This window comes from Anolis sagrei, chromosome 4 (assembly GCF_037176765.1).
Source record: "Anolis sagrei isolate rAnoSag1 chromosome 4, rAnoSag1.mat, whole genome shotgun sequence".
NCBI lineage: Eukaryota > Metazoa > Chordata > Lepidosauria > Squamata > Dactyloidae > Anolis > Anolis sagrei.
Window position 1 is genome coordinate 82636941 of NC_090024.1, and position 26688 is coordinate 82663628.

The 26688-nt window shown below is 38.7% G+C and overlaps 1 protein-coding gene across 6 annotated transcripts in view; it reads right to left on the reverse strand.

Annotated features, from left to right (window-relative positions):
• Positions 1-344: 344 nt before the first annotated feature.
• Positions 345-26688, reverse strand: part of HIVEP1 (HIVEP zinc finger 1) — a 122010-nt gene continuing 95666 nt past the window's right edge. For all 6 annotated transcript variants that reach the window (XM_060774817.2, XM_060774818.2, XM_060774816.2 and 3 more), the window contains 5 exons: positions 20988-21115; positions 18721-18896; positions 16445-16546; positions 4165-4682; positions 345-2137 (listed from right to left, as the gene is read on the reverse strand). In XM_060774817.2, coding sequence (XP_060630800.2) covers positions 950-2137; positions 4165-4682; positions 16445-16546; positions 18721-18896; positions 20988-21115 — 2112 coding nt within the window. In that variant the 3' untranslated portion in view covers positions 345-949. The remainder of the gene's footprint in view (positions 2138-4164; positions 4683-16444; positions 16547-18720; positions 18897-20987; positions 21116-26688) is intronic.

Genomic DNA, 26688 nt, shown 5'->3' on the forward strand with positions numbered 1-26688 from the left:
TGAGAGGCTTATGTTTTCTACAAAAAGAATACTTTGTTAATTATATATATATATATTTAAAAACTACTATGAAAAGACTAGTGAACCATAAATCCCACGGCTGGAAGTAGTCTTGCCTATCCACTAACCAAGTGCCCTTCGGATGTGTTGGACTACAATTGGCAGCTATTGGGTGGATTCTGGGGGCTGCAGTCTGATCCATTTTGGAGGGTACCATGTTGGGAACAGTTTTACACCACTGCTTGTTACAAGTTTTCCAAATCCATTGCAGAAATGAATGGAGGGTGTGCAAGGGAAAAGAAGTTCACACACTTTACATGAAGAAGGCACAACCTGAAAAGTGGTAAAGTCAGTAAACAAAAATTTTACTGAAAGAATTCAATAACACAGACTGGATTTTTTTAAAGTGTAAAGCTAATATTGTACACAAGAAAGATGGACAGACCCTTCCTCCCCCCCAAGACTAATATGGATACAATAAATATGGAATTGTACATACTCATTCTGTACACACAAATGTCACCCCACAGCCATAAAAAATTACATTTAACAGTGCAACATATAATTTATTTCATTCAACATAGGATTTTTTAAATTTTGTTTTTGCTTACGAAACACAAATAACTAATTGGTTTTAATATACATATAATATATAATTTTGACAATCTGTACAGTTTTCTAAACATAGAACTCCAAAAAAGAAAAAAGGCACAATAGTCTATACAACATGTACAAAAAATGGCCGGAGTTGACAAGAAACAATTATTGGTCGAGAGTTCATGATTGCACAAAGATTAATAAATGAGTTTGTGTCAGAAAAAAAATGTGCTTTAAGTAAAAGGGAGGTTTGCAAAGAAACCTAGTAAGTGTTACTTAAAAACACACACACACACACACAAAACAAAAACACACACACGCATACACACAACCCAACATAAAACCAAAAACGCTAGGTTGCTATTACAAGTCTGTCTTCATCATCACTGCTGCCATCGCTGAACTCCACAGTATTCTGTCTTTCCGCTAACCCTTTCCGCCTTTGTACTGGTCTGTTTAGAGAAATAGTCTGATTTCTGGGGGAAGTGGATAAAATGTCAGAATTCACCTTCATGGGAGGCTCTGATGTAGAAAGCTGTTCGACCCGAACAGAATTGATATTGCACTTTGGTTTTGTATGACTCTCCGAGTCAGGCTTTTCAGCATCCAGTTTACCTAGCCTTTCATGCAGTTGGTACTCGCTCAAAGGAGCCGGTTCCAGTGGGTTTTCAATGCTGTACCGCTGGTTGGCAGGTACCACCTGAGGAGACAGGGCACTGGCAATCTGAGCCGAGTTGTTCCTGGAAAAACTCCCAGAACCCGGATCTGGACAAGGTTCACAAGGCTTGTTGTTGGTAGCTGGGACCTCTGGAACGCCTTGTCCCTCTGAAGTCACGGGGCTGATCGAAGGGATCAGAGTCGGCAGTGCTATGTTTAATATTTGCAGACCTGGAATGTGTGCCTGAGGGGGAGTGTTGCTTTGAGGGGCAGGGTTAGCAGTCAACACTTGTAGTCCTACAGCATTTAGTGTTAATCCTGTAGGGTTTATCTGCTGAGCAATGTTGGTGTTGGTTAGGCCTAAGATGTTCATGGCTTCCATGCCCAGGGATGGAAGAGGCTGCAAGGTCGATGTGCTCAGGCTCTGGATGCCTGGTACATTAATCTGGCCTATTGGGATACAGGGGACAACACTGTTCACTTCAGCAACACCCAGGTGACTTGCGGTGCCAGAGGCTACACAGGCCGGATCGCCAAGAGAGCTTGTAGTTCTGTGGATCACACTAACAGTTGGGATAGTAAGCTGCACTGGCCCGGCCTGAAAGGGCAGAAAAGTAGAGTAGGCGGCCAAGCCAGCAGGTACCACATGGATCCCACCCACGGGAATCATGCCGTAAGGGGTCTTGGTTTGTTGCTGGGAGTGCAAAGGCAGGTGGCTAAATAAGTGAGTCTGGGGAGATGCTGATTTCATGGTCAGCTGATGATGCTCCTCAAGCTTCTGCTCTTGGATCTCTGGAAAAGATGGGTCCAAAGTAGGAACAACTGTTGTCGTTTGGGTACTCCGGTCCACAGGTGGAGAGGGAAGTCTTGTAGAAGTTGTGCTCTAGAATTAGACAAGATCAAGGAGGGGGTGGGAGAGAGTGATAAGTCAACTGAACATTCCTTCAATTGTAATGTGAGAAGAGCAACTGCTAAAACAAAATTTCCCTCCCAAGTTTGCATACAGATTCTTTTACTGACCACAAATCCTGTATCATGGTTTCATTGTGTGTGTTTTTTTTTCTGCTCTGAACATTTTGAAACATTTAATGACTCGACCAGCCCAAATTGTTTCCCTTCCCATGTTGAGAAAGAGTCGCTAGCTGAACTTCTGATTCTTTGTTTTCTTTCCAGTTGTACTTAACACGCTATAAATATCCTTTCAGTTTCCAAAACATCACACAAGATTGTGTTCTCCAAGGGAGATTGTTAACAGCTTAAGGTCATGATTAAAAATTTGGAACAAATCAAGCCAGGAGATACTTATTCAGCTTGTTTTGTTTTCAAAGAGTCACACTGATTATATGCATATACAGGCAGTCTCTGCTTATGGACAAGATAGGTTCTGTAGGTCTGATCCTAAGTTGAATTTGTACATAAGTTGGAACAGGTACATTTTTGAGTGTTACTCCAACCCAATATATATATATTGGGCTGGAGTAACACTCAAAAATGTACCTGTTCCAACTTATGTACAATGTCAACTTATATATAGTTTTGGAAAGCATAGGGAAGAATTAATACCCTTGTAACGTTTCTTTTGTTATTCGTGATCCTTTTTAAAAGATTTCACCTCACTTTCTTTCCCTACACAATTGGAATTTGAAAATTTGGGTGTTTTGTGGAAACAAGGATTGGTGAGAAAGCTTCAGGGGAGATACCTATTTCCCACAATAACTCTTTCAGGAGTGACTCCCCCCCCCCCCCCCGAAGGGTAGATTTCTCTCACTTCCTGTTGTCTAAACCTGTTTGTAACTAGGAGTCATATGTAAGGAGCGGGCTGAGCTCCCTCTGTCAGCTCCAGCTCTCTCTGCGGGACATGAGAGAAGCCTCCCACAAGGATGGTAAAACGTCAAACATCCGGGCATCCCCTGGGCAACATCCTTGCAGATGGTCAATTCTCTCACACTAGAAGCGACTTGCAGTTTCTCAAATCGCTCCTGGCACACACACACACAAAATGTAAGTTGGATGTCTGTAACTCAGGAACTGCCTGTATAGGCTTTTAGAAAAAAAATTAAATTATGGTTTTGGGACCAGGCCTTTGGGCAGTAGAAGTAAATGTATGCAGCATTTCAGAAAGACAAGACGAGACTGTTTTAATTATTGTTTTATTGTTTGTGGATGTACTGTTTTTAACTTGATTTAACTAATTGTAGTGTATAATTGTAATTGTTTGTACTGGCATTGAATTTTGCCATTACTTATATGTAAACCGCTTTGAGTCCCCCTCGGGGTGAGAAAAGCGGTATACAAATACTGTAAAAAAATAAAAAAAAAATAAAATAAAAGGGGTTCAGTGTAGTAAAGATTCCTACACTCTCATATTTTTAATTGCCAGCAGTGGCCAACATTTCATCAGAGTCCTTCCCTTCTTTCGCTGAGAATGTGGAAGCCCTGTTTTCTTGAAGGGGACGGTGGCCTTTGTGTCAGTCTCTTTGTATTTGTTTTACACTTTATATTTCCTCACAGAGTCTTGGGATAGCTTTCACAGCTTGGATGTAAATAAAAAGAACATGAAATGAACTATTATTAAAAGGCAATTTAATATAATTGTTAAAAGCAGCTGAATAAAAAGGTATGTATATGTATGCCCATGAACACACACATAATTGTCACATTAGTATATTTATTGCAAATACGGTATATATCCCATTAACTTCATTGTGCTGACTAATGTGATGAAGAAATCTAACCCACATGGTATTTCTTCAGCTTCAAGTACGTCAAAGTGACTCATTTTCAAGCAATGGAAGTTTCACTAAAATATTTCCACTCAAGGACATCTAGGGATCACTGAGTCAAGAACATGCAAACATTATTTGCTCCCTTGCAATTAATTCTGGAGGCAAAAGCATGTTACCTACTCACCTTTGATGTTACTGAAGTAGTTATAGTAGGCACAGTAGCAGAACATCGTAGTGCCCCGTCTGTATCTGGATAATCCACATACATTGGATGGCATGGAGACTTGGGATTTGTCTCAGAGGAGTCGGCAAGCCCTGGGGTTGTGTCTAGTGTGTTTCCTTCACTTGGTTCTGCAGGCACAACTGATACTGGCGGCTCTGAGCTCCTGCACTCCGACTGCACGGTACTAAGTACTGTCATCTTTGTGAGAAGTGCTTTTGGCAGGCCATCCATAGAGTCCGTGTGAACCCCAGCAAAGCAATCTGCAATTCTGATCTCTTCATCAGCACTTGAGATCTCCTGAGAAACACTTCTAGATGGGTAATGTTGGGGACTGGCTGAAACAGAGGGGGTGGCGGATAACACCGATTCAGCTTGGCTGTCTTCATCATCATCATCATTGTCATTGTCATCATCATCTGGCCCATCTGAATCCTCTGCATCAAATCCAGACCGATCGTAACCAAGACGCTGCTTTTCACCTATGAAGGAGAGAGAAATTAAATATTTGTATAGCAGCACTGCAGGACAGAGTGGATATTTCACTGTGGTGCCACTGCAGTTCATTCAAAAGTGAGACATGATGCAAATTTTCATGACTAAACAAAGATAAGAAAAAGGTCCTTAAACAGCTTTTGATGCATTGTTTGACAAATATTGAGCAACTACATCACAGAGGTACTTCTTATAGGATACATATTCAAACACACTGATTCAAACACTCCCAAATTGTTCCATGCCCACTAAATATTACAAATGCTTGTATGTCTGAAAGAAGGGCTTCACTCCAGACTTTTCTATCACATAAGAACTACAGGTAGGTAGTTTTCTTTTTCATGAAGAAAGGGGCACATTCATATATGAAAAACTCCCTGTTCATTTGAGCATGGAATCAGACATTCCCGAAATGAAAGTAGCACATATCCTATGCACTTATAATAAACTTATAATAAACTTTATTTATACCCCGCCACCATCTCCCCGAAGGGAGAGCCATAAGTCTAGAAATTTTAATTTAAAAAATCAGCCCCCAACCTGGGTCAACTTATCAATGAGTCAGTGTGAATACTGTACTTTAATTCTTTTTTTTTGGGGGGGGGGGGGAGGAGAGAGAATTATTTGAGAAGAGTGGTAAAAAGTGAGAGTTTAGTCCAACCTGGGAGAACATAAAATATATGTCAATTCCCTCTACTGTGGTGTCACTTTTGACCTTTTTGAACGTTTGAGTGGGGTGGCTGATCCCTTAGACGGCCCTGGTGCTTTCTCTTCTCCATGGAATGACCTCAACTTATCCACGAGTCACATTAAAATCCATAATTTTGGCTTCAAAACTTGCCTTATACCTGACATCAATTTATACCGTGCATATACATGGTACTTGTATGTTTTTGAATCAATCAATATTTGACAGGTTCAGTATGATTACACAAGCCAACAAAACCAAACTTTTTATAATAATCAGAAATGAGAGTATCACAGTTTAAATCAATTTTATGCTAATTTTAAATATGTCTTTGTTTTCCCCCCCATCATTTCAACTTTTAAAAATATGACGAATGGCACATTACAGCAGACTACTGCAAAGTCTGCACATTTCACATCATATTCGTCTAACGGAAGCCAACAAATATTTTTCATCAGATATAATTTTAGGTCATTCTTATAGAGTTTTATGCGCCGAGTTCAGATCTGTGTTTATTTTCTCTATCATTGTTACTTTTTGCGATGAGGCTAATTGAATAATTAATGCATTTATGCACTGATATCAATTGCATCTAATTAACCACAGCCCAACAAGTATTTTTCATCAGATATTATTTTAGATCATTCTTATAGAATTTTTCATACTGAATTCGGATCTGTGTTTATGTTTTCTCTATCACATGTGGTTTCTGCAGTGAGGCTAATTGAATAATTAATGCATTTATGCACTGATATCAATTAGATTCTATTGATATCAGTGCATAAATGAATTAATTATTCAATTAGCCTCATTGCAAAAACTACACAAGATAGAGAAAAAATAAACACAGATCTGAATTCAGTGTGAAAAACTCTATAAGAGTGACCTAAAATTATATCTGATGAAATATATCTGTTGGCTTGTGTTATAGTAATGCCACATGGAAAAACTGATTGACAAACTATAACAGAGGTACAACCTTTGGTCTTGTTAATAATTCATGGATCATATGTCCTGGTAGTAAAATAAAAATAATTACTACAGAAAAGTAGGAACTTTAGTTCTTAAATGTAGAGCAGACAAGAGTTTAAAGTTTAAAGAATGTCCTTGTTTCCACTTACATTCTTTGATACCTCACATTCTATAGAAGCTCACTTGCTTGCTAGACCCTTCTGTTGTTTTATCGTTTTGTTTCTGTGTGCATTCCAGCATGCTACCATTCTCACATCCAAATAGCTCCCATGCTACTCAAAATTCATTTCTTGAATCTCTTTCCCCCAAAATTACTCTCTTCTAATACTTCCAACTCCTCCTTATACTGTCCCCTTCCTACCAATTGTTAATCTCTGACCTCATTCCTCACTCCTGTCCATTCAACTTATGGCTGTAGGCTAATGCTTAATTTGGCTGCAGTAAGGCTTGAAAATTCCAAAGAATAATGCTGATGGGGTACAAACAAGAACCTAATCTGCAGATTTATTTCTTTTTACAAAGCTGGAAGACTAGCGGTCTTTAAACCATGCAATGGTGAACCAAATGTGGACCTAAATAGTCCAGCCAGCTGGCTAGAGGCGCACCTAGCATACTGTTGGTGCTAAATTAGTATCAACTAATTTCAATTGTTTCGTTCTGTTAGAAATGTAATACAATGGTCTGGTTGCCCCTGACACGATAAATAAATAAATAAATAAAGGAAGGATGAATTATGCTAGTTATGAATTTGTCTAGCAAGTGGCAGCGGAATGAAGTTCTGTAGCTGGATTTTTTTACCACGCAATAGTTGCACCCCCCCTTCAGCCAAAAAAGGGGGGAAATATAGTATTGTGCATTAATGACCAAAACTGCATGCTGCCTACAGTAACACACAAACTAAGCTTTACTATTACAGCAAAATCAGCTATACATTCTCAGAGAATGAACTTTTATGACTGTCATCTAAACCAAGCTACAGCAAGAATAGCTCCTGTAAATAAAATAAACTGGGTCAATTCCCTGTTTTGTGGAAAGGGGAAACCCCACTGAATGCATGAATCAGAGGAAAGACATATTCTAATGATTGATTTAATTAAAAAGCCCTTTTTATTTAATTTATCTTGGTGTTCTAGTTTAATTATAAATCTGACATAATTATTGCTGTTTTAATAGAGAAATTGTATAGGCCCTCCCCCAAAATACAATCTATTGTTTTCAACAAGAAATATTATTTAAAAAGTCAAACTTTGTACTTTGTGATCACACAATAGAATGCCATTAATTTTCTCACACCAAAAGGCGAATGACTGGGCAGAACCTAGCTATGTTTAAACACTTTTAAAGTCTTAAATATTTCAAGTGAGGAGGGAATTTTAATATTTTTCAACTGAAACCAGTGAGATGTAAAATGAATTCATTTTGGCTGGATTCTTAGGGTAGAGAGGGAGCCTTTATCTCTGTGGCAATTAAATATGACAATTTCCAGTTTACACAATGTTAGCCTTCCATTACACACTTCTTTGAAGCTTTTAAATTAAAGCATCACTTTAACAAGAGAGAAAAAGATAACTTAATAACTTATTCCACACTATACATTCTGCTGTAGGTTCAACCTGATCAATAAGGTACTTCAGTTAATTCTTTATAGAACTGCACATCCAGACTGCTGGGACGGTCTGGATGAGGGCAAACAAATTGTAATTAAATCCAGACAAGACAGAGGTTCTCCTGGTCAGTTGCAAGGCCAAACAGGGTATAGGGTTACAGCCTGTGTTGGATGTGGTTACGCTCTCCCTGAAGACACATGTTCGCAGCTTGGGAGTTCTCCTGGATTCATTGCCAAGCCTGGAACCCCAGGTCTTGGCGGTGGCCAGGGGAGCTTTTGCACAATTAAAACTTGTGAACCAATTGTGCCCATACCTTGGGAAGTCAGACTTGGCCACAGTGGTACACGCTCTTGTTACTTCCGCATCGACTACTGCAGCATGCTCTACTTGGGGTTGCCTTTGAAGACTGCTCGGAAGCTTCAATTGATCCAATAGGCATCAGCCAGATTACTTATGAGAGTGGTGTACAGGAAGCACACAACCCTCGTTACATCAGCTCCACTGGCTGCCAGTCTGCTACCGAGCACAATTCAAAGTGCTGGCTTTAACCTATAAATCCCTAAATGGTTCCAGCCCAGTTTACCTGTCCAAACACATCTCCCTCTATGAACCATATCGGAGATTAAGATCATCGGGGGAGGCCTCTCGGTCCCACACCCCTCGCAAGCATGACTGATGGGGACAAGAGACAGGGCCTTTTCAGAGGTTGCCCCTTTGCCATCGAACACCCTCCCCAGCGACACCCCCTCCCTCCTAGCATTCAGAAGAAAAGTAAAAACTTGGCTATGGGATCAGGCTTTCAGACAATAGTGCAGTGCAGTAACAGATGTGGAATATGTACAATGACCATGGAAAGGTTTGGATTACGACTATGATTTTAATATGTAATGTAATGTTTTAAAATATCTAATATGTATTAATTTTAACTTAATTTTTAATTTTAATATTTTGGAATTTTATGTATTTCATGGCATTGAATACTTGCCTCTGTTGTAAGCCACCTCGAGTCCCCTTCGGGATAGAGAAAGGCGGGGTATAAATAGGGTAAGTAAATAAAAATAAATAAATCTGTTCTGTTGAGGAAAATAACACATGCACCATCCCTACAAAGGCATGAATAAAAGTTGTATGTTATTTTAAAACAGACTTTCTAAAAATACAGTAAGTTCCAATTTTAGTTTCATTTAAATTACTTATCATTCACAATATAGCATTGCACAAGTTTGTGTAGAAACAACTCCTTTGAATTTAACAACACTCTCAATTAATGGAGTGCAAGCCAAGTGCAGCAACATTCAGCTATCACAACATGGAAGCAAAACATCCATACACACTGCAGCAGCTGAACATATTTCCTTATTCGAGACCTCATGTGCTTTTAAATGCTAATGACTAGATTAGATCATATTTATTCTGTTTTATTTTTGTTCTTTATTACATGACAGTGGAATACTGACATCTGCTGGGGAAGCTCAGTTTGGAAGAATCTATAAACCCCAGAGATTAAAAATGATGTTTGCCTTGAAATGGTAGGGAGTAAAGGGCATGCTAGATTCTGCGTTTCTTTTCATACAAGACAATTACAGATTTGTTCAAACAATTTCTCGTTTGCTGCTATTGGCTTTTATCAAGTCAAGCACTAAGCAAATAGGCACAATCTCTTCTCAATTGCTGGTGGAGAACACCAGCTGTGAAACTTAGGGGATCTCCCAACATATCTTCCTTGGTGGTAAATTGCAGTGTGCAACTTTCAAGAACCAGTTAAAGACCTACTTATTCAAGTGAGCTTTTGACGAATGAATTCAAATACTAATGACAGCAAGGTTGATTTGCACTGACCTTAGCAAAATATACTTATTTAATTATTGAGTCTCTACAATAATTGTAATTGGTTTTCAATGTTTTTAATGCTTAATATTTATTTATATCTTATTTCTGGACGTTATTATATTTTGTGTGATTTTTGTCTTGTATTTTATGTTAAATGTGCTTTGATTTGTACTGTATTATGTTGTGAGCTGCTTCGGGTCCCATTAGGAAGGAAAGTGGGATATAAATAAAGAATTATTATTATTATTATTATTATTATTACTCCAAAAGCTGCTGTTATAAATTAATTATGTTTAGGAAGAAATATTGCTAGTTCGCTGTTGGATGTTCCCTGAGTGAATCTGTGTAAAATTTAGTACCTTATTAGGGAGGCAACATTTAAAGATTTTATTAGACAGGCTGATTTTAGAGTCTGTTTTGATCAGGTCTGGTTACAATTTTTTAAAAGTCAGGTTTTTTTCCAATGCATTTGCACTCTTTGACAGTTTTCACTATCTGGTCCTTTTCTCATGTGGTTTCTCCATTTTCCACATTCTTGGTTTGCTGTAGGAGCCATTTCAATGAGAAAAGTGAGGCTAAAGCTGAGGCATGGGGCAGGAGCAGAGTTTAGCATGGAGCTGCCTTTGGGAACTGTACAGTGGGTTCAAAAAGGCCTCAATGAGAATTCTGACTTGGGCCAGTTACAGGGAACATATGAGTCCCTTGTTGAAAGAGCATCCTTGCCCCCCCCCCCCCCCAATCTTGTTTCCAGGCACTAGTCAAGTACTGGCCATGACGTATGAAGTCCAACGTAGTTTAGATCCAGGCTACCTGAAAGATTATGCCTTCCTATATGAACCTGCAAGCTTTAAGATCCTTGAGGGATGGCTTTCTCCCCAACCTCTCTGGTCTAGACATGGAGCAGCTCTCTTGGTGACTGTTGAATTACCTTCCACGAGAGTCTAGGTGACTTGTCACCTCCTCGCTTTTCTTTCACCAGCAGCCAAACATCCTTCTGATGCATACAGACATTCAATTATTATATGGTTGTGTGGGAGATATTTTATGATAGCTGGTTTTAACCTTTTTATTATCAGGTTTTCATACCCCCCGCCCCCATAAGCTGCCTTGGTTCTCATGGTAGGAGAGAGCTGGAATATTAAATAAACAAATAAACATGAACACATACTATCCTATCAAAGCCATTATTTCCTGACCCTTAAACAAAGATTCAGAAATCTATGGAAGTGCTGTGGGCCAGCATGGGAACCCTAGATAGCTCCTGCCATTTATGATGGAATATTTTCACTAGTGAGAGACTGTAAGCATTTTGTCTCAGTACATTCCATACAAATCAACAGGTTTATTTCTTCATAATAAGGGCACTTAGGACTGAAAATTAGTTACCTAATTAAGAGGAATGCGCAATGAAAACGTAGGCCAACACTGTGAAAAATGATACCCCCAAGTTATACTATGTCACACTGAATGGTTCACTTAGTCTGACAGCTTGGTCCAAAAGCCAGCATTCCAAACATAGTAGTCCTGTAGTTCATGTGGAAATGGCATTCTTCAGATCAGGAGATGAAAGATGCAAGGATGATTTGGAACATAAAAGGTAAAACTAAGTGGTATTTGCTAATGCCCAAATGAATGAAAAAAAAAAAAACCAACTCAAAACAAAGAACACTGCCAGTTGACTAAACCCCGGTGCTGTGAATTCTGCATTCATAGAATGTGCTAGTCTTGCACAGAACAATGGAAACAAGCACTACTTTTTGAGGCAGGAATTTCTTTCCAAGAATGCTCTGAAGTTTCCTGCCCCTTCCCTTCGTCTGACATTCAAATGCTAAGCAATCTATACATTTTAGTATTGAGTTATTTGAGATTCATCTGAAGATGAATAAAAATAAAATAATAAATAAGTTAGACTGGAGAAGAATTTATATTTCTCATGAGGTCTTAGCTACATTTTCTGATCTACTCTTGTCATCACGATCAATTAAGAACAGGGAAAGGATGGCTTCAAACTATAAGAAAGGAGATTCAATCTGAACATTAGGAAGAACTTCCTGACTGTGAGAGCTGTTCAGCAGTGGAACTCTCTGCCAGAGTGTGGTGGAGGCTCTTTCTTTGGAGGCTTTTAAACAGAGGCTGGATAGCCATCTGTTGGGGGTGCTTTGAATGTGATTTTCCTGCTTCTTGGCAGGGGGTTGGACTTGATGACCCACAAGGTCTCTTCCAACTCTATGATCCTATGATTAACCAGTCACCTCTGCTCATGAAGAACTACAGGAGGTCTAGAAGTTTCCATAAAATTTGGAACTATAGTCAGCCCTACATATTTGCTGGAGTTAGAGGCACTTTTGTTGTTGTTTTTAATCTCAGAGATCATCTCTCTAGGAATATCTAATTTCTCCAGCAACACTCTTTGGTCAATATCTATCAGATCATATGAGAGGACCTAGCGATTCCTACAAAAGTGGTCTATCTAGGAATTTCTAGGTCCTCTAGGATGACTCTATGACCACTTTCTGGCAGAGACTGACCACAAAGTCACATTGCACGATGAAAACCTTCACTAAACCACACTAATGTGTGTTGCAACACATTAGTGTGTTGGCTGCAATGTGTAGAGAGAAATCTCTTAGTCTATGTGAAATTAGCAATAAATCATATATTTTTAAAAATACAAAGATATTTATTCTATGCCACAGCCAATATCTGACCTAGCAATCTGGAGAAGAAAACCAGCATAGCTTTATTAAATCTCCATTAACTAGAAATCCTCCTGAGTATCGTGAAAGTGGCTCAGTATTTGGACCACCTTAAGAACTCAAATGTTCCTATTTCCACCCCACCCACCCCCAATAAACGATCTCTATTTAGTTTAGCCATGGGAGTCATAGCAACACTGTAGCTCAGGAGAATCAACAGCCTCATCTTGGAAGACAGTAATACTGACACGTCTATCATTTCTCTGATGTCTTCACATCAAACCCCTATTTTCTGAACTTGGATATGTTTAAAGAGCAACCGGAAGATAGGGGAGGAGGACTATTGTGGACCTCTATTTCTAAGCTCAAATAAATTTCATGTGGTCAATATCACAGACATTATACTGATCAACACCATTTTTAAAAGGGTTAATGTGATACATAAAACATTTATAAATTAAGAATACTTTAACATTTATCAAAATATTACTCTACAAAAATGATTCAGTTCGAACTGTGAGTGATAACAATTGCCAAGTGCACCATGAGCCATGCCAACTGAGATAAGGAAGTCATTTTTCACACATTTTAAAAAATTGAATTTAGGTTGATTCAATTATATTGCTACTTGCTGCCAAATAAGAGAAGGCATTTTGATCATTTGCCCTTTCTGCCTCTTTCAATAAAAATCACCACTTTATCCTTTTCTATCTTTGAACAATCCAATAAACGATTTAACATAAATAAGAAGAAATCCTCTATAAGAAAGGGGGAAAGGATGATCTTTGAACAAAAAGATGACAAAATAAACATTGTACAGACTGTGTCTTAAATCTGTACCAGGTTACAACAGAAGACTGAGTAAAGGTTTCCTGCATACCTTATTCATTATAATTTGGCAACATCCTGGTTTATTTGTTCCCTTTCATATGCAAATTGATGTATGAGTGAACAGGAAATATAGATATGTGCACCTTTCACAGAGTGTGGAAACATTACCTTTTAAAAATTGAACAGCTTCTAGTCCAAAAAAGCTCACCAACTTTTTCAAACTCTGACTTTGCATTGCCACCAAATTTATTTTAGTATTGGTGTCTCGTTATTATGATTAAAAAAATAGTGACTATATAGTTTTTCTATAGACTGAACATTCTGTCTCTCAAATTTTTCAAGGAACAATGAGTTGATTCAGAGTTACATTTGTTTAGGTGTGTGGGGGGTGGGGGGGGGGGGAGAAGCAAATATCCCCACCTTGCATCCCTATAGCAGAGGACACCACACATACCTAAGGTAAAGGTAAAGGTAGTCCCCTGAAATTAAGTCCAGTCATGTCTGACTCTGGGGTGTGGTGCTCATCTCCATTTTTAAGCCGAAGAGCCAGCATTGTCCGTAGACACCTCCAAGGTCATGTGGCCGGCATGACTGCATGGAGCGCCGTTACCTTCCCGCCGGAGCGGTACCTATTGATCTACTCACATTTGCATGTTTTCGAACTGCTAGGTTGGCAGAAGCTAGGGCTGACAGCGGAAGCTCACGCCGCTCCCTGGAATCGAACCTACGACCTTTCGATCAACAAGCTCAGCAGCTCAGTGCTTTAACCCACTGCGCCACCGGGGGCTCCCACACATACCTAGAGGAACCTATTAAATAGGCGGAATCTCCTTTCATAGTCAACAAGGTTCCCCCCTAATATGGAGGTCACCATGGGGAGGATGATACTGGATGAATAATTTTGGATCCAGTACAGAATTACAAACCCACAGATATAAAACCTGAGTTAGTAAACTTAACAAGCAGAAAAACAAAAACAATTATTAATAATCTCCATCAGCAGGACCAGAGCCACGGTGGCGCAATGGGTTAAAACCTTGTGCCGGCTGAATTGCTGAACTGCCGACCTGAAGGTCGGCGGTTCAAACCCGTGAGAGGAGGTGAGTTCCCATCTGTCAGCTCCAGCTTCCCATGCAGGGACATGAGAGAAACCTCCCACAGGATGGTAACACATCCGGGCGTCCCCTGGGCAACGTCCTTGCAAATGGCCAATTCCCTCACACCAGAAGCTACTTGCAGTTTCTCAAGTCACTCCTGACATGAAAAAGTGTCCCAAATCAGTGGCTACATTACTGCAAGATATGCCATGACAATGCAGGTGTGTCCCGCAGTCAGTCCATGGCTTAACTCACAGTGGGCACAATGTATTCAGCTTTGAAAGGTCCATTGCTTTGTGTGAAGTTTGTCATAAATCATGCTACAAGGGCTGTTCTAGCACATAGCATGCCCGGTATTTTGGTCAGTAATAGATAAGAGGTAATTTGAAACCTCTGAAGCAGTGTCTTTGCAGACGACCAATTCTCTCACACCAGAAGTGACTTGCAGTATATTCTCAAGTCGCTTTTGGCACAAGTAAAAAAAAAAAAAGCAGGGCCAGAGAATCTTGAAGGAAAGGACAGGTACTGAAATTGTCAAAAAAGTCGAGTATCTGGGAATTTACAGGACTTAAAAATCTGAATCTATATAAAAACTATGAAAAAACATGGGCTGGAATACAAAAACGATTCAAAACAATGGTTCCAGCTAGAGCATTCTTTGCTGGGAAGAATATCTATAATTAAAATGAATGTTTTCAAGATGTTAAAAATGCCCCTGTTCTGTATCTACTCTTGTACCCTTCCCCACTCCTCATATATTTTGCAATTAAATATATTGGGGTGGGGGGCGAAAACCTCATGAACAGTTCACCTTAAATCAGAACCAACTTAAAGCTATGTGGCACACAATGAATGAAAAAACATACATTGCTTATTTCACAGAAGGAAATCATGCAATTTATGTAACTACCAATAGAAAAACTGTGTAATAACTAGCAAAGAACAAACAATAATGTATCCATCTCACATCTTTTATCCTTCTCCTAGAGCCTGGGAACTGAGCCAGTTCTCAAATATGAAGGCTGCAGTTCATTGTCCTCACGCATCCTATAAAAATAATTGAAGATAAAGAATTCCTTGGTCTGCTCATGAAGCAGAATGAGGCACCAGAAGGCACCCTTCAGCTTCAAATTATAGATGGAAAACACAGTTCTGAATTCTCTCCTAAGAAGGAAAAACATCTAGCACCTCCGTGAAAAAGGTCTTGGCTGTGCTATTCACCTAACGGCAAGAAAGATTAAAAACACAAACAAGCATTGAAAGCTAGTTCAGCCTATTCCATTCTGTCACCTTGGAACTGTCACTTTATACCCATGTCATTCTGCCACATATCAAAACCAACCTTGATTCTCTGATGGACTATGGAAAATAGGTACACTGCCTTCAGGTTTATTTATACTTCTTAGATGAATCTATTCAGATCTATGTTATTTTAAGCCTTAGGAGGCACGAGTAGTGAGCCACTTAAGAGGAAATTCTTAGTGGCTGTTCCCAGGTTCTGGAATTTTTAAAATCCCACTCATGAGAGAAAAGCAGGAGAAATAAATAAATAAATAATTTTTCAACCACAGTAATCATCCGCAGGTGTTTGGCAATGAATGTGGGTTATTGTTGATGGTGGCCTTCACTGGTTCACTGCTGTTGCTTTTTTAATGGATATGTTTCCATTTGCATTTACTACTGTTGATTTATTATTTGAGGGATATTTTTTGACAAGAAAGGTAGGAAGTAAATGTCACAAAACAAACAACAGCCCAAGAGATACACAGCTTCTAAAGAGCAGAACTCCCTTACATTATAGATATGTGGCTAATTTAAACTAACAACAATAACAATGTAAATACCTGCAAGGTTTGTTCAGATTTTAAATTCAGTTCATGTGAGTGGTGTGATGAGCACTCTTGTATTGAAATTATATCTGAAAAGTCCTACCCTGTAAAAACACCCTAACAAAAGATTTGAAAGGAAGAAAAATGTTTTGGGGAAAAACAGGAAGTACAGCACAACAAGGCATTTCAAAAAGTTTACCATATTCTTCTATATCTTGATCATCTATTGATCCCACTGAGACTCCTAGATCCATGCATTTCTTGCTATGCGCCTTGGACTTCATATGTTTTGTCAAGTTTCCTTAAGAAAAAAAAATCCTAATGGTTATGGTTAAGTAATCACCTTTGTGCTTGAACAGAAACCCAATTATCTGATACATTGTTTTCTAATCAACATATACTACAATGACAGGAGATGGATGAGGAAAGGACTGATGGACTTAAAACTTCTTTAGCTTTGTATAGGTACAGTTTCATTAATATACAGTAGAGTCTCACTTATCCAACATAAACAGGCCGGCAGGATGTTGGATAAGCGAAAATGTTGGATAATAAGGAGGGATTAAGGAAAAGCCTTTTACAATATAATTTTATCAATTAAGCACCAAAACATCATGTTTGAAATCCAAGACCAGAGTTGGGAACACACTCATATACTGTAGATTAACTGCATCCAGAATCCCATATTGAGCATAGAGGAATGGCAACACCGGAAAACCAAAATTTGCAAAACACTAATATTGGTCAACTGTCTCTAAACTCTCATCTGGAGCTGGGTGGCTCCCAACACAGACTTGTGCCTTCCAGCCTAGCAGAATGGGGCTGGATTGGATAGCATCTTAAGGGTGGGGATCTCTTGTGTTTCTAGGATATGGTAACAAGAGGAGGAGGAGAAGAAGACCAGAATTGCAAGTTGCTGCAAGGCTGTCAGAGTTAAAAGAGGGAGAAGGAAGAGGAAGAAGAGAGAGCACATGGGAGAGGAAAAGGAAGGGGGCGGGGAGAGATGATCTCAAACAAAGTGTGTGTGTGTGTGTGTGTGCGCGCGCGTGCAGGAAGAATGGGGGGATCCTCTGCCCACCAAGGCAACAAGGCTTCTCTCCCCCCTTTCTTTCCTTCCAGCCATGAGCCCTTCCCCCCCTTGATCTGGAAACAAGGCTGGGTTGGAGATAAGTTTCCAAAGCAGGAGCAAGGCTCTGCGTGCACAAGAAACAGGGAGAGACAGAGATGGAGAGCCATCATGTTTCCTTTTTCACTCCTCCCTCCCTTCTTTTTTCCCTCCCGTCCCTCTTTCTCTTTTGATTCACCCCCACTTCCCTCCCTTCGTAAATGCGCTCTCCTCTCGCATGGAAAGCTGCTCTCATTATCACATATCAAAGGGTGCAATGTTTCCAATGGGCCGCATGATGGCGCCGGCTAACATGGAGTGTCGGATGAGCGGAGCTCGGATAACCAGAACTCTACTGTGTGTGTATATATATGTGTGCGTGTGCGTGTGATATATTCTCTCATTGCTTAACCAAACATTTTTATAATGTTACACAATAGAAGAAGTCAGTAAAAAGAATATTGGCCTTGCCATTTAAGTTAATTTTACATATAGGATGGAAGATCTCTTTGTGTAGAATGCCCTTGCTGCTCACCTGCTTCTTGCTAAGAGATATATGTATATATTGAACTGCCCTCCTACTCTCTCTACCTAGGCATGATTCCTGCATGGCAGAATGAGATTGGACTGAGTGAACCTTGTGGTCTCTTCCAACTCTATGATTCTATAATTACACAGCCCAACAAAAAGAATTATTGATGTCTTGGTTTTTAGGCCTGATTCTGGAATTATCTGGGGCACTGAGTTAGAAAATTGCATTTGATAGAGCACATCAGCTCTAGTTTCTTAGATCATGGTTTTCTATGGGCAAGAAGATGGCAACTGGTATATGACATATGTACTGTATCTCAAAAAATTAGAGCTGATAAGAGTAAACTGGTTCCACATTTGGAAGCAGCAGGTCGAATATACCCAGAAACAGCCCTAACATTTGAAGCATCAAAACATATCTTGTCCAGTGTTATGTAGGTTCAAATACAGGCATTCCAAAATGTGAAAAGAATAAAATTAGCTTCTGGTCTCAAGCCTTTTAGATAAGGGATACACAAACTGTATATTGTTATGTTATATACCAAATGTTCACATATAAACTATATAAATAAATATATATTCATTTTATAGTATGTTAGGTATTAACTACGACAGAATCACATTTTGCTCCCACATCATTTTTTGCTTAATATTTAAAAGTTATGTGGTTGTCAAGGATATTAGATAAACAGATAATGATTGATATTAAATATTCTCACTTTAATGGCACATCAATCTCAATTTATTTAGGATTGCCATGGTTGTACATAATCAGTCCCACATGCTTATCAAAAAAGTTGGGGAAATGGGATATGAACAAATAATGAAAGTTAATTTACCTTTAGTCTTAAAGGAAAAATTGCAATAGTTGCAGTGATAAGGGCGGACATCTGTGTGCGTGCGAATATGTTTCTTCAACATACTGGGCTTTTTACAGCGTATCCCACACTCTTCACATATATACTTTCCTCTCCCTCTGCCACGAACATAGACATATTCTTCATTTGATTTGTACCTAATTTAAAAAGAACAATCTGATGTGAAAAACAAAAGTCCTGGAATAGATGCTAGAATTTCAAATAGCATACGAGAACAGATACACTGGCATATTACAATAAAAGGTAAAAGTTGAGATTTCCCCTGACATTAAGTCTAATTGTGTCCGACTCTGAAGGGTGGTGCTCATCTCCATTTCTAAGCCGAAGAGCCTGCGTTGTCCATAGACACCTCCATGCAGTCATGTGGCCAGCATGACTGCATGGCACACCGTTACCTTCCTGCAGAAACGGTGCCTATTGATCTACTCACATTTGCATGTTTTCTAACTACTAGGTTGGCAGAAGCTGGGCCTAACAGCAGGAGCTCATCCTGCTCCCTGGATTCGAACCACCAACCTTTCGGTCAGTAACTTCAGCAGCTTAGCGGTTTAACCTGCTGTGCCACCGGGGGCCCTCAGGCATATTACAATAGTTGACATAAAGGCACTACATTTATATAATGATGCCTTTGTGTCAACTTCAGCCCTTTCCCATGCAAATTTACCATACTTTACAATGGTTAAGTATTACTTTTTACCAATATTATCTACAGTTAGCAAACCTGAAGGTATTCTGAAACCATTTTCTGAAATGAAAGGAAATCCATGAAGGAGTGTTTAAACTGGTATATGCATATTTGGAAACCATCTACGATTCACATTTTGTGTGTGAATATTTTCCAGATACAATATTAACTCCATTGTTATATATTTTCTTTGTTTTTCATTTTCTTGCAAGAAAGGTTATATTTAGTAACAAAAATGCTATACTTTCATCGGAGATTAGCCCGAAATCCAAATCAAGCCTATTTAGTAGTTACTTAACTATTGACAAATCTCTGTAGGTAGGTAGGGAGTTGTTTAGATCAAAGCTTTTTGGAAATATGGAATGAAACTGGGTTGTTTCATTCCAAGTCCACCTTGAAATCAGTTTGAAATGTTTTATGTTAAGTCACCAAGATGGAGACTGACTAGTAAGATGATTTGCTCACTCGGAGGAAAAATAATCTGGTACAGTAAATGATCTTGGCTGTTTGAATGTGCTACTCTATGAATTTAAGTATGTTTCCCACAATTCAAAGGAATTTCACCAGAGACATGTAGAGGAGTAGAGGGACAGGGAAATAATCGTGTCTCCCTACGAAGTACAGTACAACTCCCATACCTATAGGAGTGGTATCCATGTTTTCATCTACCCACATCTAACAAAATATCACCTCTTTAGGAACTTTCTAGGTCCTCCAGATGATTCTATGGTATACTTCCACCAGCAGCTACCAAACTGTTGCCCTGGAGTCATAGAAAACCCCAAAAGAGGAGAGCTCTTAAAGAATTTACTAGGTCCTTGAATGTGACTTCTGGCAGAAATCAGCATAGTGTCTAGATCTAGGGAAGTAATGCTACCTCTCTATTCCGCCTTGGTTAGACCACACTTGGAATATTGTTTCCAATTGTGGGCACCACAATTGAAGAGAGATATTGACAGGCTGGAATGTGTCCAGAGGAGGGTGAGTAAAATGATCAAGGGTCTGGAGAACAAGCCCTATGAGGAGCGGCTTAAGGAGCTGGGCATGTTTAGCCTGAAGAAGAGAAGGCTGAGAGGAGATATGATAGCCATGTATAAATATGTGAGAGGAAGTCACAGGGAGGAGGGAGCAAGCTTGTTTTCTGCTTCCCTGGAGACTAGGACAATGACTTCAATCTACAAGAAAGGAGATTCCATCTGAACATTAGGAAGAACTTCCTGACTGTGAGAGCTGTTCAGCAGTGGAACTCTCTGTCCCGGAGTGTGGTGGAGGCTCCTTCTTTGGAGGTTTTTAAACAGAGGCTAGATGGCCATCTGTCAGGGGTGCTTTGAATGCAATATTCCTGTTTCTTGGCAGGGGGTTGGACTGGATGGCCCATGAGGTCTCTTCCAACTCTATGAGTCTATGATTCATTTCAACAGGATTTGTTATTACCCAGTTTCCTGTTGTTACTGTAAGTTCAGGAACACCCCCCCCCCCACACACACAAAAATCCAGAAGTTGTACTATAATAATGAAAACACTAAAAAACAAAAATACTTACCCTCCATCAAATATTTTAACTCTTCTGGGCTCACTTCTGGATGAGGTCTCATTTTCTTGATCAGTGCTTGCTTCCGAGTTTTCTTTATTGCTCGATTCCCTTGCTTTCTTTTGTTTAACTAATGCCCGCTGAAAGAGATGCAAATTTCTATTTTTTATATTAAAAGACACATTTGTGTTTATCTATCATAGTTTACTATTACAGGTGAACATCTGGCAATATACATTTCAAAGGCTACCATTTGCAGCCATAATTACTTCTGTGCAGAGCAAACAATTAAATTTCAGTTACGGAGCACATGTTATGCCTGATTTAAAAAGTCACGAATGCAATTATAGCACCTCAGACAATCAAGCAACTTAGTCTTTTATTGTAAATGTCATTTTGGAATCAGGGCAAGTTCACCATTATTAGCAATCAGTCTACTTTCACAAGGATTAAAACGTATGTGATTTGGAAAGTAACTACTTTGAATTAAAATAATAAGATCACCACCAAAACTATGTACATTTGTCTAGAATACAACTCTGATAGAGATTTGTCTTTGTTTCTCATCTTGGAAAAGAATATAGACTCATGTAAATATGCTGCTTTTTAAAATATAATTTTATTAATAGAGTGTGGGGAGGGATAAAAGAATGGATATAAAGTTGGGATATTTTTAACATCCTGCTATAGTGTCTTTTTCAGTAATTATTTAAGACAGAAAATTAATATAGTGTTAAAAAAGTGTTCCCCTTATCTAAATTAAAATAGAAATTTTGAAAGTGGGTATAGCTTAAAGCACAGAAGATAGAAAAGTTAAGAAAAGAAAGAAAAGGCTCTCCTTAACACTTTTTACCCTTTTACTGGCTTACGCACTGTAAATATTCTAGTTAACATAATCAGAGCTGGGTCAACCACACTGTGAAAGGACACAAATAAGCACTGGGTGAAGAATTCAATGTAATAGAAATCCTTAGCAGGACTACCAAAGGCAACTGGTCGGCCATTGTGTGAATAGGATGATAGACCAGACAGGTTTATGAGTTACCAGGTATTCTAAGGATTTTTATGGGAAAATGTTAGAGGGGCAACAAGATGGACTTCAAAAAATTACTTGCCCTTCACTATGACTGTGGCTAGATTGAATTGGATTGTATGTGTCAACACTGCCCATATAATGCAGTTCCAAACTGCATTATAGATCCAGCCCAACAGAGACAGATCAAGACAAATGACTTTATTTATTTATTTTACAGTATTTTTATCCCACTTTCTCAGCCCAAAGGTGCCTCAGGGTGGCGTATGGATTGGCAACAATTAGATGCCACAACATACATACATATGTTTTTGTGACATTATGTTCTATTATTGTAATTATGCTTTATTTAAGTATCTGTATTTTTACGACTTTCATTTTAATTCTCTTTTGGTTATTAGTTTATTATTGTCTATTGTACATTTTTGATGTTATGTGATTTTAATTATGGCATTAAATGTTTGCCTTTTTGTATATATATGTAGACCGCCCTGAGTCTCCTTGGGGAGAGAGGGTGGTCTAGAAATAAAATATTATGGTTATCATGGATGCCATCTAGGTTCCACATTACATTCTGCGTGGCTATTTTGCTTCATTGTTCAGACATTGTTCCCCCATACCTATGTATGTGTGCAAGCATGTGCTTAAATCAGTAGTTCTCAACCTGTGGGTCCACATGTGTTTTGACCTACAACTTTCAGAAAGCCCAACCAGTTTACCAGCTGTTAGGATTTCTGGGAGTTGAAGGCCAAAACATCTGGGGTCCCACAGGTTGAGAACCATTGGCTTAAATGCTTGCTAAAGAATAACACAGGATTCATCCAACAAACTAGTACAAAGAAACTTAGCCTCTAAGATCCAGTCTGGATCTGGAAAATAAAGTAATGAGAAAGTGTAATTTCTTTATGCTTGTGGGTAAACGGTATTTCTTGTTGTTTCTTTGTCGGTGTTGATGTAGAGATTGTATGGTTTGCCTCCTCTGGAACATGCAACATAGAATTGTCCTTTTTTAAGGATCCCTTTCAAATCTGTGACACAATATCTGTGTGTGAATCATATCTATCTATCTAATCTTTATCTATGGCTGGATGGCTCTTTGTCAGGAGGGCTTTGATTACATTTTCTTGCCCTGGTGAAGGGAGTTGGACTGGATGGCCTTAAGTATTTTCTGTTGGTCATGGAGATTCTGTGTGTGAATCAGAATTGCCCCAATTCGTGGGGTCCAGAATGGTCTTTGATTGTAGATGAACTATAAATCCCAGTAACTACAATTCCCAAATGTCAAGGTCTATTTTCCCCAAACTCCATCTGTCTTCATATTTGGGCATATGGAATATTTGTGCCAAGTTTGGTTCAGATCCATCATTGTTTGAGTCCACAGTATTCTCTGGATGTAGATGAACTACAACTCCCAAACTCAAGATCAATGCCCACCAAACCCTTCTAGTGTTTTCTGTTGGTCATGGGACTCCTGTGTGCCATGTTTGGTTCAATTCCATCATTGGTGGAGTTCAGATTGCTCTTTGATTATAGGTAAACTATAAATCCCAGCAACTACAACTCCCAAATGACAAAATCAATTTTTTGAGTGATGGTCACTCCTTGTGTTAGTAGGTGTCTTGTGGTCAAATTTGGCGGCAATTTATCCCGTGGTTTTTGAGTTATGTTAATCCCCCAAATGAACATTGTATTTTTATTTATATAGATTTTAAGTAATGTGTGTGAAACAGAGTTTGTGTACATTGAAACATCAGAAAGCAAAGGTGTCATTATCTCAACCAACTTTGTGGATGATTTTAAATTTTGAGGATTTCAGATTTCCAGAGAAGAGATGTCCAACATTTACCATCCTCAATTTCTGAGGTATTAGCAGCTTTATAAAACTGTAGTCTTCTTCAGATGGCTGAACTGCAATTTTCATCTCCTTATAGCAGAGCTTTCCAAACTGTGTGTGGTTGTGGTGCATAGGTGTGTCATGCAGATGTAAGGAGAAACTTCTGAGTTTATGTAAGTTAAGTAATAAATTATATATATTTAAAAATATAAATAAAGATTTTTATGAGATTAGTTGTATGTGTGCTTTTGAACTGTGGTGCTTGAGGGAAGTTCTGAGAGTGCCTTGGACAGCGAGAAGATCCAACCAGTCCATACTTCAAGAAATAAAGCCTTACTGCTCATTGGAGGGAAGGATAATAGAGACCAAGATGAAGTACTTTGGCCACATCATGAGAAGACAGGAAAGCTTGAAGAAGACAATGATGCTGGGAAAAATGGAAGGAAAAAAGAAGAGGGGCCCACCAAGGGCAAGATGGATGGATGGTATCCTTGAAGTGACTGGATTGACCTTGAAGGAGCTGGGGGTGGTGACGACCGACAGGGAACTCTGGCGTGGACTGGTCCATGAAGTCACGAAGAGTTGGAAACGACTGAACGAATGAACAACAACAACAAACAAGTTGTGTGCCCCATATATTTTGTTATTATAATTTATATATGTGCCTGTACCTCTTATGAGTCGGTTTAACCTTGTTTGCTAGTAAATATGAAATACTGTGTTGCAAAATGATGCATGTCTAAAAGGTATGTTACCTTTTAGACATGTTTGTAAAGCTGTGTACGACACCACTGGCCATTTGGGCTACGGTTCATGGAGTTTTAGTCCCACACGTAACCCGACATCTTAGCTACTTGTTCCTGATTCAGGCTGAGATGGATTATGGAAATGAAAAGCAAAGTATCTATCTGCTAATCGTTGTGATTGCAGAAAAATGGTTCCATCCTCCTGAAATCTGTGAGTGTAAGGAAAAGTAAGTTTTCTTTTCCTTTAGTAGAAGTCCACAACCATATTCTGTACTAAGGCCACTGAATAGGGGAAGAACCAAAGATTGTAGGCTTGGAAAATGAGGTGGGGTAAGTTTACGGTGTGTGTGTGCGTGTGTGTGTGGAGGGTGGGTCAAGTATGAAGCTTCATTTAAATTAGAGGCACCAAATGTTGTCAGGCCTTGAAATACTTTATTGTAATGCTTTAGACATATCTCAAAATGCCTTGGTTTTACCCTCATCTGCCTAAAATACATGGTTTCTTAGGATTTATGTTATTAAAAAATCAGCCAATTAAAGTTTATGGGATAGAAAGGGAGGAAACGCACAAAAACACAGAACTATAAAACATTTTATGTGGTTATATACTTGAAATAACCTGATACATTTAGGTTTCTGCACAGAAGTAACTGTGCATGATTTAGTAGCTGCAGAAAAGAGATCCACAAAGCAGCCTTCTTCCAAATGTATCTCTACTGCCAGAGAAAATTAGCATGCCAGTTGTCTGAAAGGGCAACATATGCTTTAGCTTCTCCCTGATCATTAATGATCTTCTTCTGTGCACATTTTCTCTGAGTGTAGCCTGAATTCTACATTTACTAATTGGAAACTAATCCTTTTAATCTTTCCAAAACTATAAATTAGCCCAAACATAGGCAAAGTTCCAAGCTAATTGATTATTATAGTCATATGTGTAAATTATTTGGTTGACATCCTTAGCAAACTTGCTCATTCCAATTTAATAAAGTAACACAGAAACATAAAATTTAGATTTTTTTTACTGACTCTGAATTGAGCCTGTAAGTTGGCTAACTATGTCAAGCACAGTTCACTAAGAACGGACATTTACACAAGTCCACTGAAATTAATAGTAGTCATATGCCACTGAATAATAGTTGCCCCCCTTTTTTCGACCCCCAAGTTGGTATTTTTGTTTTCCTCGTGTAATTGATGCATTGGAGCTGGTGGGATCTGGGGCTTTCCTTCTCTTACTTCCCAGGAGGCAAGAGGGAGAAGACCAGCCAGCTCTATTTGTATTTCTTTTTAAAGATTTTTTTAAAAGAAAAAAGGGGGTAAAGATATTGGATCCTCTGTCAATATTATATATAGGCAGTCCCCAAATTATGAACAAGATAGGTTCTGTAAATTTGTTCTTAAGTTGAATTTGTATGTAAGTCAGAACACGTATATTTTTAAGTGTAACTCCATATATGTGTGTATGTGTGTGTGTGCACGCACAAGCAAGCATTGGATACCATAGGGAAGGGTTAGCACCCGTGGTGTTTATTTTCCTGTCTGCACCTCTGTTCAAAAGATTTCACCTCACTTTCTGTCCCTGTGATAATTGGATTTTGAAAAAGAAATGCTTATTGTGGAAATAATAATAATAATAATAATAATAATTTTATTTCTTACCTGCCTCTCCTCACGGCTCAAGGCAGATCGCAACACAGTTAAAAACACAGAAAAAATAAGGATTGGGGGTAACATTTTGTTTTGTCTTTGTATTGTCTTATTTTTGCGATTGTATTTAAAATTTTGTAAATTGTCGCTATGACACTGCCTTTGTGAGCCTACCAACACTCTATTAATAATATAAGTACATTAGAAAGTATTACATGATGTGAGATGAACTATTTAGCAGCACTGGTGAAATAAGATTACTATGAATTATTATAGAATCAGTTCAAGTTGTGTTAGTGTATTGTTTTTATGACATAAATATCATTAATTGGATCATGTCGATTTTGGGATGCACAAATCCCTCTCAATATAAACAAATGGATCAAGAAGGAAAGTTTTTGAAGTCTGAAAATAAGATGTAATACTTAAGATTAAGGATGGATGTCCCCTTCACAT